The 25,862-nt window shown below is 37.2% G+C and overlaps 1 protein-coding gene across 4 annotated transcripts in view; it reads right to left on the minus strand.

Annotated features, from left to right (window-relative positions):
* sws (patatin like phospholipase domain containing sws) overlaps nt 1-25,862 on the minus strand; it is an 874,342-nt gene that overhangs the window by 467,853 nt on the left and 380,627 nt on the right. For all 4 annotated transcript variants that reach the window (XM_067138236.2, XM_067138235.2, XM_067138234.2 and 1 more), the window contains exon 15: nt 22,087-22,243. In XM_067138236.2, the coding sequence (XP_066994337.1) occupies nt 22,087-22,243 (157 nt within the window). The remainder of the gene's footprint in view (nt 1-22,086; nt 22,244-25,862) is intronic.

Consider the following 25,862-nt stretch of genomic DNA (forward strand, 5'->3'; position numbering starts at 1 on the left):
AAACTTACCTCTGGTAATGATTACTAGATTGTTTCCTCGAGATATTCATTCTTCTCTACAAGATTATAAAAACACAGTGCCACAGTCACATGTGCTACACTGCTCCATACCAACTTATGTCTGGTGAAAAAACTACATATTACTGGTTATTTATCTCTGCATTTTTTCTTTTTTTCTTTTGCTGTTTTTAAGTGACCAGCTGATGATGACCCGGAATTTGGGTTGAAACCGGTACCGTTTTTGATCAACTTACATTACTAAGTTTACTTGTATTGAAAAGGTGTAACCATTACAAAATCTTATTAATTTTAACGTTCTGAATTACAATGGAAATATGCGGACAGCAAAACCAAAAGGAAACTAAAAAACCTGAAAATCAAGTAACAGTGACCCAAAACAACTGAAAGTTAACCCACACGGAAAATCAGACCTTCACCAAATAGAATTCCAGATTTACATTTAATTAAGGTTATCCACCAGTCGAATATCCTATCGGATACCGGAACATAACCCGAATGGATCCTTAATAGAACCAAATTTACTTGCAGTTGTTCTGGGTTGGTTGTAAAATATTTATTTCAAAGCATGGTGCTTATTACAAATTAACAGCAATTGTCTGTCTGTCAGGTCATCAGTCCAGAGGCTGGTTGGATCCTCAAATAGCACCACCAAAGGTTATGCAGTTATAAGGAAACCCCAAAAACCAATGGCAGCACCAAAATGAGGCGTACTAGGCAAAACGAGGAGTGAGGTAGTTTACCATTGCTTTCCTCACTGGGTCAGAAAGTATTATTGCAGCACGACTGACCCTATGAGCAGCACCTTTCATAACACTCAGATGCACTAGTCATGCTCTGAATGTCATTACTCAGCACTACCCATACACCAGCAACTTCCATATTGTCACAACCATGGATGTTGACTGGGACTTCAGTGGAAGCTACATTTTACTCTGGCCTGTGCCAAGAGATGGATGCAAAAGTACTGTATCCATCAAGAAATGACAGCAGGCAGTAACAGCAACGATCAAAATACAAAGAAAATTACACCATGCATTGTCATCTCAGAACACCCTTAAGTTACGATTAAACTCTGATGCTGAAATATGCATCACCGCAAACTTGTGCTCGGAAGGAACCAACAACACTTGATCCGGGAGCATCTTAAGTTACATGTTCAGAAGGAACAAAACTACAAAGCTCCGAAAAATACCAATTTAATATGCATTTAGAAGAAACACCACACCGAATATATATAAAAAGTGATAAATCACTTGAAAAGTCTTATTAACGAACCAACCATATACAAGGTTTTTTTTATCTTGATGAATACTTGTTAATGAAAATGACAATCTATCACTGTCCGTTGAAGCTCATAAAAAGAGTAATTTGAGAACATGCATAAAGAAGCTGAGGATGTTATAATACATTTCTCGTGACCACCCAAACTGCTATGTTAAAATTATAACAGTGCTGAACTAGAATAAAAAGTTTCCACTATACAGTATAGTCTACTGAAAACACGCAAAATATGCTGTATTCTGTACATGTGATTTAAGCATTTGGATCAATCTTCCTTTTTTTTTAAAATACGTTGCCGTATTAGACCACAGGATATCCTGATGTTTAAGAAATTAAGTATAGTCCGTCCATAAGGGCGATATGGGAGATATAATTAAGAAAAGAAAAAATGATCTTAGACGGATGAATGTGAAAATGGTTATGAAGATGTAAATGAAATGAGCAGAAAAGCTTACCCCTTGAGGTTCCGGTAGTATACCTTGTGCAGCTGTTAGTGTTGTGTCATGAGCTCGGCGTCAGCGGTAGCTGAGGGTCATTGAGGCATAGGGGGCAGGGGAGTAGGGGAAGGGAGAGGAAGTGATAGGATGTGGAAGGAGGGAGAAAGGAAAGTGGGAAGAGGGGAACTATTTGGAGGATCATTCGTGTCACATGTGTTGAATTTTTTATCATAATATTTGGATACTATAGGAATTATTGATTCTAAGAGAACATTAGTGCTGTCAGATATTTTGTTGATGTTAAAAATGGGATTAGTAAATTGATCAAGATAAATAAAACATTCTTCCAAGATGTAGAAAAGAGGGCCTCTCTGATTAAAATAAATTATATCTAGGTCATGTTGGATGTTGGAAAAATGGTGGTTGAATTCTTTAATGTGTAGACCCATAGCAGAAAATCTGTTAACTTAATAGCATTCACATGCTCCTAACATCGTATATTAAAACTTTTCCCAGTCTGACCTACATACGTTTATCCATCACCATAAGGACATCACCTGCATACCTTAACCAGCATTCAATATTCTTTATGTTATCAATGCTTGTGTGCTCAAGGTAATCAATGTAGATCTCGGCCAAGATCCCCAAAGCTGGCGAACCCGTGGGAAGACCATATTGTTTGTAAATGACATCAGTGACGGTACAATAGTTGTTATTGAAAACAAACTCTAGAATGTTCATAAACTCTTCAATTTCAAGGGTGCTCAAGTTACTATGCTGTCTTAAATTATGATTAATAATAGTTGTGGTTTCTTTTATGGGAATGCTCAGATATGTATTAGCGATATCAAATGAAGCCAAGATGCGAGATGGAGCAATTTTAAAGTTTTTTATGATATTACAGAACTGAATAGAATTTTTAACTGTTTTATTTGCAAGAAATTGATAGTGATTGCTTAAACATTTTTTGGACAAATTTGGAAAGTTTGTACATTGGGCTAGGTCTACAGTTTATTATGGGTCTCATGGGAACGTTGGCCTTTTGAATCTTGGGGAGAGCTCTGGCTTGGGGAAGTTTAGGGTTCATGTTGATCAACTTCTGTATTTCAGAGTTTGTGAAAAGGGAAGTGCTGTTATTTGAGAGTATATGTATACGGACCATTCTAAATATTTTAAAAGGGTACATATGTGTGCTTTTGCAACCATATTTGTGGTCATAGCTTTTTAAGATTCAGTCCTATTTGACGTTTGTATTAAGACATTCAATTTTAATGACACTATGTCCTTCCTTAAACTGTCTTGCTACAAATAGCTGAAAATGGCTGTTTACATTGGCTGAAACTAGTCCTAGTAAAAAAATACTGTACTGATTAGGTAGTCAATAAAACCTTCATTAAGAAAATAAGTCGTATCCATCAATACGGGCCAAATATGAAATTCATTGCTTATATGAACATTTAACGTTGTGAAGCTAATTCAATTTACAAGTCCAGAGCTTACTGAAATAAACATGGAATTCCTTCCATCTACCTAACTAAAGCTACAAACTACAAGTCTGTATACCTACACTTTTCCACTTAAACTATAATTAATAACAGCAAACCAATGTCTTACCTAAGCAAATGAACAACTTGCGAAAATAAAATAGTCGTAACGGCTGATGAATCGAATCTACATTCGTAGAGTATAATTCAAGTAAAAGTCAAAAATCAAGTGCCAACACACTGCACTGTTATAGTCCATTGCACACATAAATAAATCCATAAAAGAAAGAAATTAAAAATTATAAAAATAAAAGATCGTCGAACTTGAACACGCGGCTAAGGGGTACGGATCAGTCTCATTAGCCAGGCTCACACGTTGGATAACCCTTGCATTTAAGCTGCCAATGGTGCAATACTACCTGGGAAGCACTTTACAGCTGGTAAAGGTTTAGGTGAAACATGACCTGAATAACACCTGCTAATATATCAATCACTACTGATCTGCATTTAGGGCAGTCGCCCAGGTGGTAGATTCCCTATCTGTTGTTTTCCTAGCCTTTTCTTAAATGATCGCAAAGAAATTGGAAAATTATTGAACATTGCCCTTGGTAAGTTCTTCCAATCCCTAACTCCCCTTCCTATAAACGAATATTTGCCCCAGTTTGTCCTCTTGAATTCCAACTTTATCTTCATATTGTGATCTTTCCTACTTTTAAAGACACTACTCAAACTTATTCCTCTACTGATGTCCTCCCACGCCATCTCTCCACTGACAGCTCGGAACATACCACTTATTACATGTGATAAATATCATTCTTGATCCGTATTGATGATACTTGAATGGAATAATATCAATAAGTTAACTTATTGAATTTACCACCAAATCAATACAAAATGTCATACTTTAATTGGTTTACTTTGGCATATTAACTAAAATGGTTACATGTTTCGCCTTGAATTCAGGCATCATCAGCTATTATCTTAACTTAAAAATACAAACAGGCATCCGATTTATATATACATGAAATAAAATTAAAAAACCTTGGAGAGACTAAAATTACAATTAACATATAATAAAAGAATTAAAGTTAAGTTGGTTATAAAGATATTACAATGAGTCAGTAAAATTACAATTGGTGAAAGTAATGGTGATATGACATTAGAAGGTTTCTATTATAATTAAAAAGAAAGAACAAAGCAACAGTTTGTCATAAACGAGTGATAGGATTGCTAAAAATTATGTTGGCCGACCAGCGGTTACAACGAAAATGACAATGATGGTCGTATTTAATAAAATTGTAGCTTAAAATAATAGTGAAATACGGTCATGTGACCATCAATAATTGTAGACTAGAGATAAATCGAAAGTCAATGGCATATGGTGATATGGTTCAGTTTAATAAAAATAAAAATACGAAGTTGAATAACGATGTTTAAATAGGACCTTTATGGACCATCTCAATTTGTTGCAAATACTGCAATGTTCTTAAGAATGTGTGGATGATTGACATTCGAGTCGATACAGAAGTGTTACAGTTGAGATGGTCCATAAAGGTCCTATTTAAACATCGTTATTCAACTTCGTATTTTTATCATTAGCCTTAATGATTCAACTGTAACGCTTCTGTATCGACTCGAATGTCAATCATCCACACATTCTTAAGAACATTGCAGTATTTGCAACAAATTGAGATGGTCCATAAAGGTCCTATTTAAACATCGTTACTCAACTTCGTATTTTTATTTTTATTAAACTGAACCATATCACCATATGCCATTGACTTTCGATTTATCTCTAGTCTACAAGTACTGACGGTCACATGACCGTATTTCACTATTATTTTAAGCTACAATTTTATTAAATACGACCATCATTGTCATTTTCGTTGTAACCGCTGGTCGGCCAATATAATTTTTAGCAATCATATCACTCGTTTATGACAAACTGTTGCTTTGTTCTTTCTTTTTAATTATAATAGAAACCTTCTAATGTCATATCACCATTACTTTCACCAATTGTAATTTTACTGACTCACTGTAATACCTCTATAACCAAATTAACTTTAATTCTTTTACTATATGTTAATTGTAATTTTAGTCTCTCCAAGGATTTTTAATTTTATTTCATGTATATATAAATCAGATGCCTGTTTCTATTTTTAAGTTAAGATAATGGCTGATGATGCCTGAATTCAAGGCGAAACATGTAACCATTTTAGTTAATATGCCAAAGTAAACCAAATAAAGTATGACATTTTGTATTGATTAGGTGGTAAATTCAATAAATTAACTTACTGATATTATTCCATTCACATACCACTTAATCGAGCAGCTAGTCTCCTTTCTCCCAAATCTTCCCAGCCCAAACTTTGCAACATTTTTGTAACGCTACTCTTTTGTCGGAAATCACCCAGAACAAATCGAGCTGCTTTTCTTTGGATTTTTTCGAGTTCTTGAATCAAGTAATCCTGGTGAGGGTCCCATACACTGGAACCATACTCTAGTTGGGGTCTTACCAGAGACTTTTATGCCCTCTCCTTTACATCCTTGCTACAACCCCTAAATACCCTCATAACCATGTGCAGAGATCTGTACCCTTTATTAACAATCATATTTATGTGATTACCCCAATGAAGGTCTTTTCTTATATTAACATCTAGGTACATACAATGATCCCCAAAAGGAACTTTCACCCCCATCAACGCAGTAATTAAAACTGAGAGGACTTTTCCTATTTGTGAAACTCACAACCTGACTTTTAACCCCGTTTATCATCATACCATTGCCAAACATCCATCTCACAATACTATCGAGGTCACCCTGCAGCTGCTCACAATCTTGTAACTTATTTATTACTCTGTACAGAATAACATCATCTGCAAACAGCCTTATCTCTGATTCCACTTCTTTACACATATCATTGATAATATATATAAGAAAACATAAAGGTCCAATAATACTGCCTTGAGAAATTCCCCTCTTAATCATTACAGGGTCAGATAAAGCTTCGCCTACTCTAATTCTCCGAGTTCTGTTTTTTTTTTTTTCCTAGGGGCTTTACGTCGCACCGACACAGATAGGTCTTATGGCGACGATGGGATAGGAAAGGCTTGGGAGTTGGAAGGAAGCGGCCGTGGCCTTAATTAAGGTAAAGCCCCAGCATTTGCCTGGTGTGAAAATGGGAAACCACGGAAAACCATTTTCAGGGCTGCCGATAGTGGGATTCGAACCTACTATCTCCCGGATGCAAGCTCACAGCCGCGTGCCTCTACGCGCACGACCAACTCGCCCGGTGAGTTCTATTTTCTAGAAATATAGCCACCCATTCAATCACTCTTTTTTCTAGTCCAATTGCACTCATTTTTGCCAGTAGTCTTCCATGGTCTACCCTATCAAATGCCTTAGGTAGGTTAATCGCAATAAAGTCCATTTGGCCTCCTGAATCCAGGATATCTGCTATATCTTGCTGAAATCCTACAAGCTAAGCTTCAGTCGAATAACCTTTCCTAAACCCAAACTGCCTTCTGTCAAACCAGTTATTAATTTCGCAAACATGTCTAATATAATCAGAAAGAATGCTTTCCCAAAGCTTACGTACAATGAATGTCAAACTGACTGGCCTGTAATTTTCAGCTTTATGTCTATCACCCTTTCCTTTATACACAGGGACTACTATAGCAACTCTCCATTCATTTGGTATAGCTCCTTCAACCAAACAATAATCAAATAAGTATTTCAGATATGGTACTATATCCCAACCCACTGCCTTTAGTATATCCCCAGAAATCTTATCAATTCCAGCTGCTTATCTAGTTTTCAACTTTTGGATCTTACTGTAAATGTCATTGTTATCATAGGTAAATTTTAATACTTCTTTAGTATTAATCACATCCCCTATCTGGACATTATCCTTATAACCAACAATTTTTACATACTGCTGACTGAATACTTCTGCCTTTTGAAGATCCTCGCATACACACTCCCCTTGTTCATTAATTATTCCTGGAATGTCCTTCTTGGAACCTGTTTCTGGCTTAAAGTACCTATACATACCCTTCCACTTTTCACTAAAATTTGTATGACCACCAATTATGCTTGCCATCATGTTATCCTTAGCTGACTTCTTTGCTAGATTCAATTTCCTAGTAAGTTCCTTCAATTTCTCGTTACTTCCATAACCATTTCTAACTCTATTTCTTTCCAGTCTGCACCTCCTTCTTAGTCTCTTTACTTCTCTGTTATAATATAGTGGATCCTTACCATTCCTTACCACCTTTAAAGGAACAAACCTATTTTTACATTCCTCAACAATTGCTTTAAACCCATCCCAGAGTCTGTTTACATTTTTATTTACCACAGTCACTTTTTAAAAACTCCCTCATGCCTGCTTTATCAGCCATATGGTACTGCGTAATAGTCCTAGTTTTAATACCTTCCTTTCGTTCACATTTATTTTTAACTACGACAAAAACAGCTTCGTGATCACTAATACCATCTATTACTTCGGTTTCTCTATAGAGCTCATCTGGTTTTATCAGCACCACATCCAAAATATTCTTCCCTCTAGTTGCTTTCATCACTTTCTGAAACAGCTGCCCTTCCCATATTAACTTATTTGCCATTTGTTGGTCATGCTTCCTGTTGTTCGCATTACCTTCCCAATTGACATTTGGTAAATTGAGATCACCTGCTACTATCACATTTTTTTCCATATCATTTCCAACATAGCTGATTATCTTATCAAATAATTCTGAATCAGCGTCAGCGCTACTCTTTCCGGTCTGTACACTCCAAAGACATCAAGTTGCCTATTATCTTTAGAGAAGAGCGTTACACCCAGAATTTCATGTTTTTCATCCGTAACTTTTTCGTAGCTTACAAATTCTTCTTTGACCAGAATGAATACTCCCCCCTCCAACCATTCCTATCCTATCTCTACGATACACACTCCAGTTCTGTGAGAAAATTTCTGCATCCATTATATCATTTCTCAGCCACGATTCAACTCCTATTACAATATCTGGTAAGTATATATGTATTAAATTACTTAATTCGATTCCTTTGTTTACAATGCTTCTACAGTTGAGCACTAACATTTTTATGTAATCCCTACTTGATTTCCAGTTCCTTGTTCGCTTAACACTGCTCCCTAGGCCACCCCGTTTCCCTGAATGTACCTGCCTATAACCCTTCTAAACAAGTTTTCTAACTTACATGTACCGCTGCGGTTTAAGTGAAGGCCATCTGGGCACAGATCCCTATCTCCTACCCAACCATTAGAATCTAGAAATCTCACTCCCAGTTTCGCACATACCCACTCCATAGTCTCATTTGAATCCCCAATCAACCTGCAGTCAGTATCCCTCCTACACAGTATTCCATTGATAACAATCTTTCCCCAACTGAGTCCACAACTACAGACTCTCCCATCATACAAACTGATCAATGAAAACACCAAACCTACAACACAAACTACATATACAGCACCCCGATCCTATAGTCCAGCCTAATGCTAAGTGTCCGCATGTCCCTAACTAATGAATGAAGACCAGAAATAAATTACATGGACAGTTTAATGTACCGTATTTACTAATGTATTTGGCACTACTATTTTTTCACAATTTTGAGACATGGAATTGAGGGGAGGTGAAATTACATGATGTCTTCCAAGTTTGAACAAAGGTTGTATGGCCATTTTAAAGAAAAATGTGAAAAATACTGACTTGTAGGCAAGAGATGTTAATAAATAACCCACATTTTATCATGCAACTCAATGAATATATCATGGTATTATGTGAAAACTTAAAATAATGTTTGGTAGGTTGCGTGTAACTGCTTTTCACTTCTATGCTGCTCACGGAAGAAAAAGGCCTGCTTTTGGGTTTAAGAGTGCTACCGCACTCTCAGCCACCTGGCAATGAGACTAAAAATCAGTTCTAAAAATATCCACGCCTATAGATTATTTTACGTCATGCGAACACTAAGTAGAGGCATGTTGCAACTTTCCTTTCTCATGTATGATCACTCATCTGATGATTCAGGTTTTAGACCGTCGCACTCGTCATCATCTTGCATGTCCCAGTCTTACATCCATGTTATGTTGTCCTATGATCCATCGAGAAAATTAGATATCCCCTTATTTGCTTATTTATCTTTTGTTAATCACGCATTCTGGGATCATAGCCCATGCTCGGAGAATCCACTGGCACACCTGTTTGATTGACTGGTTTTGAATTCTTCCTATTGGTGTAAAACTATGTGCATTCGTTGACATCCATTCCGTGTAAAAAATAAATTTTTGTTTGGTATTGTGCCATTTCACCGTTCTATAGTTGCAGTATTAGGAACAAAAATGGCGTTCCAGCTATTAATGGATCAATATAAAAGCAATTAACAGCGGTACGAGCCGAAAAGATAATAATTTCAACCGGCAATCACGGAAAGAACCACTCTTAGAAGGCGGTGCGAAAGAATGACGAGAGCGGATTATTTAAAACCGATTATTGAAAAAAGACTTCCATTAGAACAAAATCTCAATCCAGCACTGCATCGAAGAAAGGACGGAGTCGTGTAAAGAAACGAACTACTTATCAGATTCTATGATCAATCATTGAAGAAGAGATTAAATCTGCGATAGCCCGCTTAACGTCAGCTGTAGGTTGACACATATACGTGACATTATAGACCAGCTGTAAGGAAACGTCAAGTTGGTTCTGTACTACGTCACGGTTGGGCTCGGAACATTATATTTGCCCGATACTGCACAACGTGAAGAAAGCAGAAGTCAACGGGATATAAAGTGCAATTCTAAAAGCACGTAAAATTTACATCTGTTCGGCGAGCAAGGCTGTTGATAATAAGAGGACATTTAGAGCTGCTATAAGCAAATTAGACGGATCAGAATACATTTATTCTTTTCTCATTAGCACTACGAAACAGATTACAGCATGTATAAATCAACTAATGCCTTGTGTTATTCTGTCCCTGACGTAATGAAGACCACTATGATGTTCTAAGAAGCTAAGGCAGAGACTACTCCGGCTATGGTGGCGCTTCACGAGATTGATGACCCAGGAGGGCGGTAATCAGCTGAGAGGACGAGATGGGCCCGATTACCTAAGCCGAACCATGGAGCGAGGCCTACCATTCCTGACGAACAACAGCGAGATGGAAATCACTACCCAATAAGCAAAGTTAAGTCCCCTATGAGTCGTGTCGTAAGTAGAAACCTTTATTCTTTTGGCTAATATGTGATGTGCATTATGACATTGTGTGTGCGTAGTTAATATACAAGTGTAGTTACAAGGAAATAGGTATTCATCTGAAGTTACCGTTAATCCCATACATAGGTGTAAAATACCAGTGAATGCCGTTCGCAAGTTTGTCAATATGGTGTTAAAGAAGTGATTGATATTTTTTTAGATCGTTGTCAGTGAAGTGTTAGAGTATTAAGCGGAGGTTAATATACATGCGTGATGGCTTTAACAAAATAACAAGTGTAGAGATCGTATTTAGGGAATGTTTACGACAAAATATAGTAGCACAATTTAATATTGTGATGTGCTGTTCTTTGATACTATGGCAGTAATGATAATGGTTTTATATGTGTAGGTTATGGCACATATGCTGCGTATTTGATGAAACGAGTGCTTTGAGACGCACTAATATGAATGCTACGCGATAATTGAAGTGATAAATGGTGAATGAAATAATCATATGAGTTGATAGTAGATTATGATGGTGATAGTTATTGTTATTTAGGAAGTTGGTCATAGTATTCTTCGAGAGATGGTAGTATGTGTAAATTACACATGCTAAGGTATATGTTGAAACGTACTGTTTTCAATTGCTATTTTTTATTCCCTAATATATAATATAGATTAGGATACGATCTCAATGCCATCAGTATAGAACTAATTGAGTATGTAGGATCATCAGAAGAGCCGAGAGGCCACTAACGTCAATATTTAGGCCTTCACTGACATATCTACAATCGTTTTCATGTTTTCTCACATACGGCAACTTAACTTATGGTTTTATGGGAGCAGTTTGACACATCACTGGTAACTTAGTCTTTCATATGTGGTTTTTAGATGAAGATAGAGTCTTCTAATGTGTCAATTTTTCCACCTATGGTATTATTCGTTGGAAGGTTAGTTAAATACGCTTGGTAATGCTATATTAAGCCATATACGCACTTTAATTGAATTTCAACCATGAATTAAAATAATAATTGAATGATTTTAGCCACATAAGCCTTATGATGGAATTAATTTGAGATTACTTACGACTTAAAGTGGACTTAGATTTGCTTATATGGAGGTCAGTTAATATGAAATATGAAACATTACGAAAACTTGAAACTTAAACTAGTGGAAATCCCTAATGAACAGACATTATTTTCTCACACGATTTTCCTACTGTGCATGGACATTGATGTGAAGTTTTCAGCCAAGTGATATGCATTTCTCTAGTTACATGTGAATTTAGGTTCAAATGATTGAATTTTTTTTTTGTAATTTTTGAGGAGCAATCCACCTCAATACGGAAAGATTCCAGATCTTAATTAATTAATTAATTGATTAATTATTGGCCACCTTCATTGCGTTTTTCACATTCTTAATTGAAACCCCATTTTGAAATATTGTATATAGTAGGGAGTATAGTTTGTTTTACTTAAACCAATTGGATGCATCTGATTATTACAACTATATTGAATAATTTTACTTGATTATATATAATTTTATTTTTTTTCCTTTTCATTTAATTTTCATGGATACTACTTAATTACGATACAATTCTTAGACAGGCCAGGATTAGCATATCGATGAATGAGGCCTGATTTTATTTATTTGTTAAAGGTTTTCCAAACCTGTTTTCTTACAATGTAACATAACTACGGCACTTAGAGATGCTGATTGCGTATGAAACCAGCTACATTGTATAAGATGATTTCTCACGAAACTCTACGTGATTTTCAAGTCATACTTAAAATAATTTGTCAATAAAAGTTGAGTAGCGAAAATATTAAATTTCTTTTAATGCCTACTTAGAATAAGTGCTAGATATAAGCCTATAATGTCTATTTCTGATTGCGATTTCGATGATGACATGCACGAATTTCTTGAAAAGCCATAATAACCTGGATTTTGAGATAAAAATTTTGGCAACATGCCAGTATGGTATCCGACTGATAGCGTGTTGGAGACGTCCTTCTACGTAGGTTGGGATTTACCATAGGCCATCGGTGTACTTTCTCACGCGGAACTCACAACCCAGCAATATTAGGTAGATGGAATCGTTATTAAGAGCTAGTCTGGAACTCGTGTATCCCCACCTGGACGCGGGAGCGGTGCAGTATACATATGTTTTAGTTATCACATAATCTGTTTAATTTTTATTTAGCTGATCATGGCCACTAAGTGGTTGAAACTAGTCACAACACTGATGTAATATAATTTACTTGATAAGTTTTATGAAACACTGAGTGACATCGTGGTCAGGGTCAACAGCAAGGATAGAATAGTGCTAATGAGCGATTTTAATGCGAGAGTAGAAAATAGAACTGAAGGATATGAAAGGGTGATTGATAAATGTGGGGAAGATATGGAAGCTAATGGGAATGGGAAGCGTTTGCTGGACTTCTGTGCTAGTATGGGTTTAGCTGTTACGAATACATTAGTCAAGCATAAGGCTATTCAACGCTATACATGGGAGGCTAGGGGCACCAGATCCGTAATAGACTATATCTTAACCGACTTCGAATTCAGGAAATCTGTTAGGAATGTACGATTTTCCAGGGATTTTTCGATGATAGAGACCCCTATCTGATCTGTAGTGAACTAAGTATCTTGAGGCCTAGGGTAGAGAAAGTGAAATCTGTCTGCAAACGAATAAGGGTAGAAAATCTCCAGGACGAGGAAATTAGACAGAAGTACATGGGTATGATTAGTGAGAAGTTTCGAACAGTAGACAGTAAGCAGGTTCAGGATATAGAAAGTGAATGGGTGGCATACAGGGATGCTGTAGTAGAAACACCAAGGGAATGCCTAGGAACAACTGTGTGTAAAGATGGGAAAAGGCGAACATCTTGGTGGAATGATGAAGTGAGAGCAGCTTGTAAACGTAAAAAGAAGGCTTATCAGAAATGGCTCCAAACAAGGACTGAGGCAAACAAGAATTTGTACGTAGATGAAAGAAACAGAGAGAAACAAGTAGTTATTGAATCCAAAAGGAAGTCATGGGAAGATTTTGGTAATAACCTGGAAAGGCTAGGTCAAAAAACAGCTAGGAAACCTTTCTGGACAGTAATACAGAATCTTAGGAAGGGAGGGATAAAGTAAATGAACAATGTTTTGAGTAATTCAGGTGAACTCATAATAGATTCCAGGAAATCACTGGAGAGGTGGAGGGAATATTTTGAACATCTTCTAAACGTAAAAGGAAATCTTCCTGGTGGTGTTGCGAACAGCCAAGCTGTAAGGATGTTACAACATTAGAATTTCCTTAATCATGTCCCTCTTAATATGTAAACCAAACTGTATGGATCATTGTCCATATAGTCCCGTAATGTGCTCTGCATGTGAATGGTCTATCTCCTCACCTTCTTGGTATTGCTAACGGGATACGGATGGCCTTGGTGAGTGTTGGGGGGTAGCCATTTTGACAATATTGCCTGCTCTTTCTACCAGACAGACGTGTGATGTAGACCTCGTTATATTTCTGAGGTTTATCCCGGTTTTCTCCCCCATTTTGGGGGTGGGAATTTTATAAAGGTTTATTATTTTTCCTGCTATTTTCCCGATCGGTATGTGAATTTTATCATTTTATCGTTTGATCTGCATTCTCCTACAACCTGCCATGAATTTCCAGCATTCTGGTTAGTTTATATTATATTGCAAGCTGTTTCTGTTTCTCAATTTCATTACTGACCCTTTTTCTAAAACTCATTATTCCCCTGGTTTGTGTATTAAAATATTCTCCTTGGTCAGTAATTTCCTTTATGTCCCTCCGTTTAGGAGGCATTCAAACTTGTACTTTTCCATTGGTAACTGTGGATCTTTTATTATGCTGTTTTTTTATTCTTCTTATGTCAGATACTATTCCCATAATATTATGTTTAATGGGAAACTTTCGACCTTTTCTTAGATTGTATTATTTCACCTGGATTTTAAATACCATAGGGGTTTCATTTATTATACCCATCTGTTCGGTAAGCTAACCTTGAATTTAATTCACCTTGTGGTGGTAATCATTAATTGTAATGAAGTACAGGTATGTAGTGAGAAAAATGAAACCACCTCCTTTATCGTGGTGATTTGTCACATATTTTGACTGTCTGATTATTAGTTTGCTTGTTGTCTTGGAGACGTTGATTGTGGCAATTTTGTTTTTTCGGATTAGAGACTTGTGTCTGACTGGACTGAGATCAGGTGAACGTTGTGGATTGATTTGACTTGAGTTTGGTCTAGTGAATTTGTTGGTGATATTTCCTGATCCTACATTTATTTCACCACTTCATTGGATGATTTGTGGTGTTATCCTTTTCTTATTCATTGAATTAAGCAGTTGCTTCTGCTTGACTTGAGTTTGCTCTAGAAGACTTTATGGTGATTATTTACCGATCTCACATTTATTTCACCACTTCATTGGATGATTTGTGGTGTCATCCATTTGTTATTCTCCTGCAATTTAATTAGAAAAGTTTTGAATTAAGGAGTGGTTTCTCCTTGACTTGACCTTGGTCTACCTTGCTCCACATTCGATTGTGAGCATTTCCCCTACTTCTTGTTTTTTTTTTGGGGGGGGGTTTATCTAACGTTCCTCTCTGATTTTAATTCTTTTGATTTTAAGTTCTCTACCTTAATTGATTTTGGAATTATCCATATTTGAGTCCCTTGTACAGTGGGTATGAATTATTATATTTGAGGGCATTTGCTTTTGATTTCCGCTCCCTGGTAATTTAAAATACCCTGTTCTTGTGTTAACACCGTACTAAGGTACTGGTTTTGCTTTTCTCCATTTATCCTTGTCAATTAATTTAATTGTTAATCTACAGTTCCTTCTTCTTCCTTGGGCTATTATTTCTAAATCATCCAATTATTTATTGATTTATTTATTAATTTCCTTGAGGACATATGTAATACTCATATACTGTTGTTATTAAATTCTACTATTTCTAAAAACTAGGTCTTATCCTTTCATGATAATGGTTCTGAACTAATCTGAACTAATCTCTTAAATTTCCTATATTAATTCTGATTTTTGAATAAAACATGGTCATGATTGCAATGACCCACTATAAGCCGCTCTTCACGCATTTACCCCTTTGAGGTAAGTTGCCTTGCTTTTTGCTTGTACCAATTTATTTCTATTCCTTTTTAGTTTACTGCTTCGGGTGTAGTGACTCTGTGTTGCAATTTATTGTTTGATTTTCTGGATGTCAGTGTAATCACACAGTGTGTGTTAATTTTTATCTTGCCTGATATATGTGCACTGTGATCCTTACGGTTATTGTGTTATTAATTATCTGTCACCCGGTACGTTATTGTGTACTTTTCTTAACTACCACTGTGCCATTTATATGTCATTTGCCCCGTCACAGTGTTAATTTGATCCCATCTAATTGTGTCCACGTTACAAAGCTCATGGGGAGGAGGAAAATTATGTTGGTGAAATTACACTTGAGGAAGTAGAAAGGATGGTAAATAAACTCCATTGTCATAAAGCAGCAGGAATAGATGAAATTAGACCTAAAATGGTGAAGTTTAATGGGAAGGAAGGGATGATATGGCTTCATAGAGTAGTAAGATTAGCATGGAGTGTTGGCAAGGTATCTTCAGATTGGACAAAAGCCATAATTGCACCTATCTATAAGCAAGGGAACAGGAAGGATTGCAACAACTATCAAGGTATCTCATTGATTAGAATACCAGGGAAAGTATTCACTGGCATCTCTGAAGAGAGGGTGCGATCAGTAGTTGAGAGGAAGTTGGATGAAAACCAGTGTGGTTTCAGACCACAGAGGGGCTCTCAGGATCAGATTTTCAGTATGCGCCAGATAACTGAAAAAATGCTACGAAAGTAATAGGCAGTTGTGTTTATGTATATATGTATACATAAAGGGCTTTATGAGCTCTACAAGTACTGTGAAAGGATAACGAATGTAGCAAGGAAGAGATGCCTAGCATTCTATGGGCACGTCTACAGGATGCATCCTACCAGGTTGACCAACCGGATTCTCAGCTACTGGCAAAATAGGAAGACCAAGTCACCATGGTTGATCGAAGTGGATAAAGATCTACAGGAACTGGGAATAACAGAAGGAATCTTAAAGGATCGGACAGCACTCAGGAAGATGCTTAAACAGAAGAGGTTCCAGGACAGACTACCAACAAAGAAGACTGGTGCCCTTTGGACAAAGAAGAGGAAGGAGCAACACAGTCTGAGGATGCGCAACTACTGGGCAAACATCAAAGCCCATTCCAAAATGCAATAGTTGAATGTTGTGGACCTTAGCTGGCTTATACGAAACAAGAAGAAGAAAGGGCTTTATATTGGAAAGTGTAAACCTTTTTCATTACAAGTTGCTTTACGTCGCACCGACACAGATAGGTCTTACGGCGACGAAGGGACAGGAAAAGGCTAGGAATGGGAAGAGAGCGGCCGTGGCCTTAATTAAGGTACAGCCCCAGCATTTGCTTGGTGTGAAAATGGGAAACCACGGAAAACCATCTTTAGGGCTGCCGACAGTGGGGTTCGAACCCACTATCTCCCGATGCGAGCTCACAGCTGCTCCCTCCTAACCATACGGCCAACTCGCCCGGTGATTTCCAAGTGTTTGACACATTTAAATTTCCAGCCAGGTAATTGTAAAAAGAAAATTTCTTATTTCAAATTATTACTTTAATTCTATTCCGAAGTGTCCGATACCGTTCAAGCGCACTAGGAGAGATTGTGCGTCTCTAGAGCCGGTGTCACGCATCACGGTGAGACATCATTTGTTCAATGTCATCAGTCAGCCATAGAGAAGGAGGTAGGGAGACTTTGGCTGTATGTTTAGCTGCATGTTTATCATGGAGACCAAGTATAAGTGAACTAAAAGTTTCAACTTTTTTATCGATGTCGTTTATATTTTTTACATCATCCCAAGGACTATTCAAGGCATCAACTTTTAGATGATCTACGTTTATATGTTTAATGTCCCAGAATGTGATGTATCTCGACTTATACTTGGGTACTTTGAGCGAGTAAGGGCCTGTACTACGACTGTCAGATAAACAGCCAGATACATAGGCTGCAGTTTTGCAAACTAGTAGTTAAATATTTTCTTGTGTACTACCAACGGATTTTAACGGCGGGATTGTAATGCGGAAGATGTAGTAACATTTTTATTGGGTTGATAATAAGGTTACTGAAAATATAGTGAAATTTAGCGCGGAGGTATACCGTACATGTTCCTTGGTGTTTTTGTTTGTTTAGCTCTATTCCTTTTGAAATTGTATTACTAGAATCCAATATCAGACTCTTATTAAGCTATAATGTGGAAGTCCAGATCAAAAACAGAATTAGGACTGAAATATACACATACGAAGACATGTTAAAATTAATTAACTGTATAACGAAACTGAAACTGTTATAGAAAATGAAAAGACTGAAAATGTAACCTGGACACAAAAGTTAAGATTCAGGTTATGTATCTTTTTTGTCTAGTACTATTTACGAGGTTGCGCGTTACGACGAAAGTAAAGTTTATATTCGTAATTAATGCCACTGATGCAGCGTGGGATCATTAATTTTATTATTAATTCAATTTATTGTTTCCTCATTGAATAAGTAGTTAGTTTCTTTCTTTTCAATACAATGTGAGAATAGTAACTGGCAAGCATTTATCTCACTTTAGCGTAAATACTTTTGTAGCAAGTTGTTATGAAGTAAAAGAAATATAGCCTTCGTAACATCTTCATTCGACAGACGAATTGCCATAAACAACGTCGTATACCTTTACTCCATATGTGCGTCGCGGATAGATTTGGAATAGAACCCACGCTTTTGAGACGCATTTTAATGGTTAGGAAATGTATACTATCACCTCTAGTACCCTACCGACTACCATTTACAAGGTAAAAAAATGTTTAGACTATTGGGACTCGAACGCACGAAAAACTACTTAACAGCAAACTTTGATGACCTAACGACCACGGCTACCCATGAAGCTTGCGACTGAATGCTTGTGTAATACTGATATACTCAGTAGCAACAACTTACTAGATTGGGAAATTTTTAAGAATTCTGTGATAGCTGGACAGGAAGCATGACATAAATTACATTGTAACAACTTAATTTCGCACAGCATCATGCAGATGTAGATTCATCTTCATGAGTAGCCATCTTGATTCTTTACAGTAGCGTCCCCGATAAGAGCTAAGTCACAGATAAGAGCGTTAACAGCCTCTCCAACTTCGGCATAGCTATACTTGAGAATGTTTTCCCAGATTGCACATAAACGAAAGTCATAGTACGCGGTTTCAACCGAACTTCCAAATAAATGTCCAAACTGCCAAATAAATTTATACCACACTTTTATCTGGCTGTCGTAGTACAGGCCCTAAGACAAGTATATTAAGTCATGTGTCTATATGCTAGGGGTAGGGATCAGTCCATGTGATACTATTTTCTGTGGGTTGTTAGTGATCATTCATTCAATTAGTGTATGTGAAGATGAGGTATGATTTGTCGGTTTTAGTGGAAGTACTGTCATGTCACGTGTGTGGAAAATACTTAACAGTTCTTTTGTATCTCCAGCCTGTTCCAGTAAATTAGTATTGAAGTCTCCAAATATTAAAATACTAGCAAGATACCCGTGCTTCGCTACGGTATTATACTGAAATGTATAATTGAATGCTTATTGTTTTAGATATATATTCCGCCGAAAATCGCGATCCAACTCGTTTTCTGTGAGAATCCGCCAAAATTCGCAATCTGAATCGTTTTTTAATAGATTACTGCAAGTTTCCTACCATTTTTCAATCTTTCTTTCCAGCAATCGATTTTGTACTTCCTGGGCTAGGTCCAGGTATTCCACCCGGTCAGTTGGATCCCTACATCTTTGCCATATTTTCCTATAAGCATATTTAATATGGGTCAAATCCTTCAGGAGATATGGCGTGGTGTCGTCTTGGGTGCCTTGGCGGTACTGAAACCGCGGCCGGACTGCATTCTTAGTCATTACCCCGTCCAGAACCCGTTTCCAGTGCAGTCTGCACATTTGACAACAGTTCAGTACATTATTATTATTATTATTATTATTATTATTATTATTATTATAATAATAGATGTTCTGGACCCCACAGCAAGATGCAAGACCGCTACTTGGCGGTAATTACATCTGCTGCCATTGTCCTTGTTGTCATTGTTGACAATGTGACCAGCACCACTGTCGCGCGTAGGCAAGTGTGCGGGATTTCTGGTGATACGAATGACATACTTCTGTGCATTATTGACCTTATTATAGAGGTGAACAATTTGACGGTCAATCTCATTCCTATCGTTTATTTCAAATGTGTTTAAATTGTTATTTATATGCGAGGAGGATCAACTATAATCTAAGAGGTTTATGATCAGAATAAGTACATCGAAAATCTACAGCCTGTTTCCAGTCATTCGACAGGGTCAAGAATGGAATGAATAAAGCCCCATCTAGCGGCGACAATAGGAATTGTGCCAGCTGCCGAAGCACTCCTCTGGGGCAATGATCGATGAATGACAAATGAAATAAAATATTGGACAGTGTTGCTGGAATGAATGATGACAGGGAATACTGGAGTATCCGGAGAAAAAACTGTCCTGCCTCCGTTTTGTCCAGCACGAATGTTACATGGAGTGACCGGGATTTGAACCACGGAACCCAGCTGTGAGAGGCCGGCGCGCTGCCGCCTGAGCAACGGAGGCTCCTTATAAGTACATTATGAAGAGTAAAATCAATTGGTCTCACCTCCTTTTACACCCCACCGCCGTTAAGGTTATTTAACCCCCCCCCCCAAAAAAAAAATAATTAAAAGAAGGCGTGTTTCTTTATGTTTAAAGGAGAATCCAAACTCCAATGTTCACGTCTATTACCTTCAGTTTTGAGATATAAGTATCCCCATAAAAATAATTCACTTTTTTCACTTCCTTTCACTTCCCCCCCCCCCCAAGTGAATTTTCCGACAAAAAATACTTGTTTCTTTAATGGTAAAGGATCTTCTAAATACCAATTATCATGACTAACTTCTTCAGTTTTTGATTTATGTGTCCTCATGAAAGGAATTCAACCCCTTTTCACTCCCACCCCCCAAGATGGTCCCCCCCCCCCCAAAACGTGTTTTTCTTTGTTTTTAAAGGAGACCCAAATACCAGTTTTCACGTCTGTAACAACTTTAGTTTTTATTAGATGTATGTATTCTCATACAATTAAGTCAATTAATTTTTCAATTCTTTCACCCCCCCCCCCCCCCCCATTGGATTTTCCGAGAATAAGTGTTTCTCTTTACTTTTAAAGCAGATTCCAAATATCAAATTTCACGTCTGTAACATCTTCATTTTTGAGATATCAGTAGCCCATTAAAAGAATTGAACACCATTTTCAGTCACTTTTACCCCCCACCCAAGTGGTATTTCTGAAAAGTAAAAATACACGTTTCTTTATTTTAAATAGAGATAAAAAAATACCATTTTTCACTTCTGTAACATTTTCAATTTTTTGAGATATACTGTAGAAATTCTCATTTTAAAATTACACTTTTTTTAGTTCCCTTTAAGTGGAGTTTCCAAAAACAAATTACCTATGTTTCTTTACATTTTTAGGAGATTCCAAATGCTCACTTTTTACGTCTGTAACATTTTACGTTTCTCAGATATTCTGTAGATATAGTCTTTCAAAAAATTCACCCCAATTTGCCACTCCTGTTTAACCGCCATTAATTGGATTTTCCAAAAATGAAAAAATACCTGTTTCTTTATTATTAAAGTAGATCCCAAGTACCAATTTTTAGGTCTATAATATCTTCAGGTTCTGAAATATAAGTAGCCTCATTAAGGGCATTCAACCACTTTTTCACCTTTTCCCACCCTTCCTATAGTGATTTTACGAAAACAAAAAAATACACGTTTCTTTATTTTTAAAGGAGATTCTAAATACCATTTTTTACATCTATAAGCTTTAAAAGTTTTGAGATATAGATACACTCATTTTAAAAATTCACCCCCTTTTCACCCCACCCCCCCATTAATTGGATTATCCCAAAACACAAAAATAGTGTTTCTTTATTTTTAAAGGAGATCCCAAACACCAATTTTCAAGTCTGTAATATCTTCAGTTTCTGAGATACAAGTATCTTCATTAAAGGCATTCAACCCATTTTTCACCCCTTTTCACCCCTCCTATTGGGATTTTCCGAAAACAAAAAAATACGTGTTTCTTTATTTCTAATGAAGATTCTAAATACCAATTTTTACATCTGTAAATTTTAAAAGTTTTGAGATATAGATACACTCATTTTAAAATTTCACCCCCCTTTTTACCCCCTTAGCGACGGAATATCCAAAAATCCTCTCTTAGCGAGCACCTATGTCTTAATATGAATCTATGCCCAAAATTTCATTTCTTTATGTCCAGTAGTTTTGGCTCGACGATGATGAATCACTCAGTCAGTCAGTCAGTCAGTCAGTCAGTCAGTCAGTCAGGACAAGTTATTTTATATACATAGATGTTCATAACAACACTGATAACACCAAATTTCTCATTTTTCCAAAATTTTTCAAACAAACAAATCAAGTAAATTCAATTACATGAATGTAAGAAAAGTAAATAACAGAAATACAAACCTAAAATGCGATGACCAAGTAGGTTGATGAGCCTTGTAACTACTATAGGAAACCGTAGTTTAATAGCATTAAACAATCCCTCAGGCAGTTTTGCTAGTTCTGAATCACGCACAGCCATGACTGTTGTACTTCGAGGGGTCTGCGTCACCATCTCTACCTTAAAACAAGATTGAATTACATTAATATATAAAGTTCAGGGAATAGGTGTAGCAAACAGAATGGAAATACTACTCTTACAATTTGAGCCAAAACATTATTGAACTTCTCGCATCCATCCTTCAATAAGTGGCAAAATCGCTCATATTGTATTAGGCGAGGCAGCACGAAAATATCCAGAGAGATCTTGGTATAGCTCCTTCAACCAAACAATAATCAAGTAAGTACTTCAGATATGGTACTATATCCCAACCCATTATCTTTATCTTTACTTACTGGTCGGTGCTACAGTCCATGTAGGTCCTTGGCCTCCTGTATCACCTGCCTCCATTCGTCCTGGTCCTCGGCTTTCCTTCTCCAGCTTTTAACTCCCATCTTTCTAAGGTCATCCTCAACATCATCAATCCATCTCTTCCTGGGCCTTCCTCTCTTCCTTCTTCCTTCCGGTTTTCCTATAAAGACTTTTTTGACAGTACTAGTTTCTGCCATTCTCTGAACATGACCAGCCCACTGAATTCTTCCCTGCTTAATTTTAACAACAATATCTGGCTGGCCAAACAATCCTTGCAGCTCTGCATTTGTCCTCATTCTCCATCCATCCTGATCTCTATCTGCTCCAAAGGCCTTTCTCAATATCTTCCTTTCCCACCATAACAACCACTGTTCTTCTCTAGTAGTCATCACCCAGCATTCTGAGCCATACATCACTACAGGTCTTCGTACTGTTGTGTATATTTTTATTTTAGTATTCCTACTGACATTCTTGGATTTAAACATATTTTGCAAGGCGTAAAAGCATTGATTCCCACTTTTATCCTTTCCTGTATTTCCACAGAGGTTTTATAGCCTGCTGTTATTACTGAGCCTAGATATTTGAAAGTTGTAACTCTCTGATATTCTTTCCCATGTATTCTCACTGTGGTCCTTTCTCTTGTTCCCTCTGACTCTCCCATCTTCATATATTTTGTTTTATTTATATTCACTTCTAGCCCTAAGTCCCGTGCTTCCTCTTCTAACAAAGCATAGTTCTCTTCAAGAGCTCTTTCGTTTCATGCAATAATTGCCACATCATCAGCATATGCTATCACTTGTACTAATCTGTTTAGGATGGTTCCCCCTGGGTTGATGGGTAGTTGGCGTATTATTTTTTCCAGTGCTAAACTGAATAGGAGTGTGGAGAGAACATCCCCCTGTCTCAGCCCCTTTTCAACTAAAAATGCCTCTGACGGATCCTGTTCCACTCTCACCTTGCATACTGTTATTTACAAGGTCATTTCTGTCAACCTAAGCCATTTCCTTGGGATTCCAAACTCTCTCATAATTTTATAAGTTTTGCCTCTATCTAAACTGCAGTATACCTGTTTAAAATCAACATACAGCTGGTGCAGCTGCTTGTCATACTCATACAACTTCTCCAGTAATTGTCACAATATAAAAATCTGATCCAGTGTAGAGTGATCTTTTTCTAAAACCTGCCTGGTAATCTCCTAGGATCCTTTCCATCAATGGTTCCAGTCTTGAGGCTAATATCTTACTGAAAACCTTGTAAGTTCCATCCAGTAATCCCTCGGTAATTTCCGCATACTGCCTCTTATCTTTTTTCTTATGTATTGGGCATATTATCTCCAATGTCCAATTCTTGGGCATTTCCTCCTTCACCCAAACCTCCTTTATCAACTTATGAACAGCCTTCTCTACTCCTCCCCCGTACCTCAACAGTTCTGTCTCCATCCCATCTTCACCTGGGGCTTTGTTACTCTTTAATGCTTTAATTGCTATTCTGACCTCTTATAAATCTGGCTGCTCTATTAACTCTTCATTCAATTCTCCTTCTTCCCCATCATCACTGATGTTTTCCTCTTCTCTATCATCCTCATTATTTCCATTGAGTACCTTGTAAAAGTACTCCAGCCATCTTTTGAGCACTTTGCTTTTGCCACTGATGAGGTTTCCATCTTCATCCTTAAAGAAAACAGCTCTTAGTTAAAATCCTCTCTTAAGATCTTTTGTTCTCGCAAATAATTTTCGTACCTCATTTCTATCCTTCATTTCATCCAGTTCTTCGATTCTCTTTCTCTCAAAAGCTCTCTTTTTTTGTTCTAGATACGGTATCTTATCGTCTCTTCTCCGCTTCTCTCTGTACTCTTCCACTGCTTGCCTTGTCCTCCTTTGAAGTAGCTTCATTCCTCTCTTGAATTAGTGTTAAGCATTCTTCATCAAACCATTACACGTTCCTTCCTCCCCAAAGTATCATCTGCAACTTCACTGATAACTGTTCTCAGTATCTCCTACTTACTTTCCACTTCTCTTTTCTCCCATAACTCCTTTCTTATTTCCAAAGATCCTGCTATTTTCTTCTTGTATTTTTTTTTTTTCTTTTCAATTCCTCGTTTTTCAGATCCTCTACATTATGCTTTGTCTTTCTTCTTACTTTTCCTGTCCTTGCCAAGTCTATTTTTTGTCTGTATTTTATTCTTACAAGATAATGGTCTGAATCAGCATCAGCACTTCTACAACTTCTAACATCCATGATGTCTGATGCATGCCGCCTGTCTATGATAACATGGTCTATTGATTTCTTGTTACACCATCTGGTAATATCCATGTCTCCTTCTTTATGTTTTTCCGCGGTTGTCAAGTACTTTCGATTATCATCTGCTTCCCACTCGCAAAGTCAATAAGTCTCACACCATTATCATTACTGACTTCGTGCAAGCCTTCTTTCCCTACTATGTGTTCATACACCTCTTCTCTTCCAATCTTTGCATTTAGATCTCCAAGGATCATTTTCACGTCATGTCTTTGAACTTTGTTAATTTCATCCTTCAATTTGGTGTAAAATGCATCTTTTTCCTCCTCTTCTGCCTCTTCTATAGGGGCATACACACAAAATATTGTAACAATGAAGAACTTTGCTCGAAGTCTCAAAGAGCACATCCTATCGTTGATTGCAGTAAAGTTAATCACGCTTTGCTTTACAGACTTTGTATGAGGAATCCTGTGCCATTACTGCCTTCTTCTCCTCCACTGTACATCAGGATATGTTGACCAGACATTATCATCCCTTGCCCCTTCCATCTTAGCTCCTGCAATGCTGCTATTTTCACTCCATACTTATCCAGTTCATTCATTAATTTCTTCAACTTGCCAGGTCTCTTTAATGTCCTTATATTCCATGCTGCTATTATGATATTATTTTTCCTTCTCTTAAACCGTTTTTCTCGCCGGGTCATCACCAAGTTATCCGCTTTTCCTGTAGTATGTCTTAAGGTATCCATAACATTTGTCTTTTTAAAGGTAGGAAAGTTAACCCTATGCCCAACCCCCGACCTGAGGACCAGGATATCACTCTTAGTCTGGATCATCACCTTAGACCTGTCCGGCTTGCGTGGCCCTACCAGGAGCATGTGCTCCCGCCGGCATAGCCTTAAGGATCATTTGAACACGCAAGCCTCCAAACACCCGGCAAAATGTATTTTTCCTTCGTCAAGGTGGTGATACCTTCAGGAGGCCATATCTGAGGTACTTATTTGATTGTTTGGTTGAAGGAGATATGCCAAATGAATGTAGAGGTGCTATAGTAGCCCCAGTGTATAAAGGAAAGGGTGATAGACATAAAG

The sequence above is a fragment of the Anabrus simplex genome, chromosome 1 (assembly GCF_040414725.1).
Source record: "Anabrus simplex isolate iqAnaSimp1 chromosome 1, ASM4041472v1, whole genome shotgun sequence".
In the NCBI taxonomy this organism is placed as follows: Eukaryota; Metazoa; Arthropoda; class Insecta; order Orthoptera; family Tettigoniidae; genus Anabrus; species Anabrus simplex.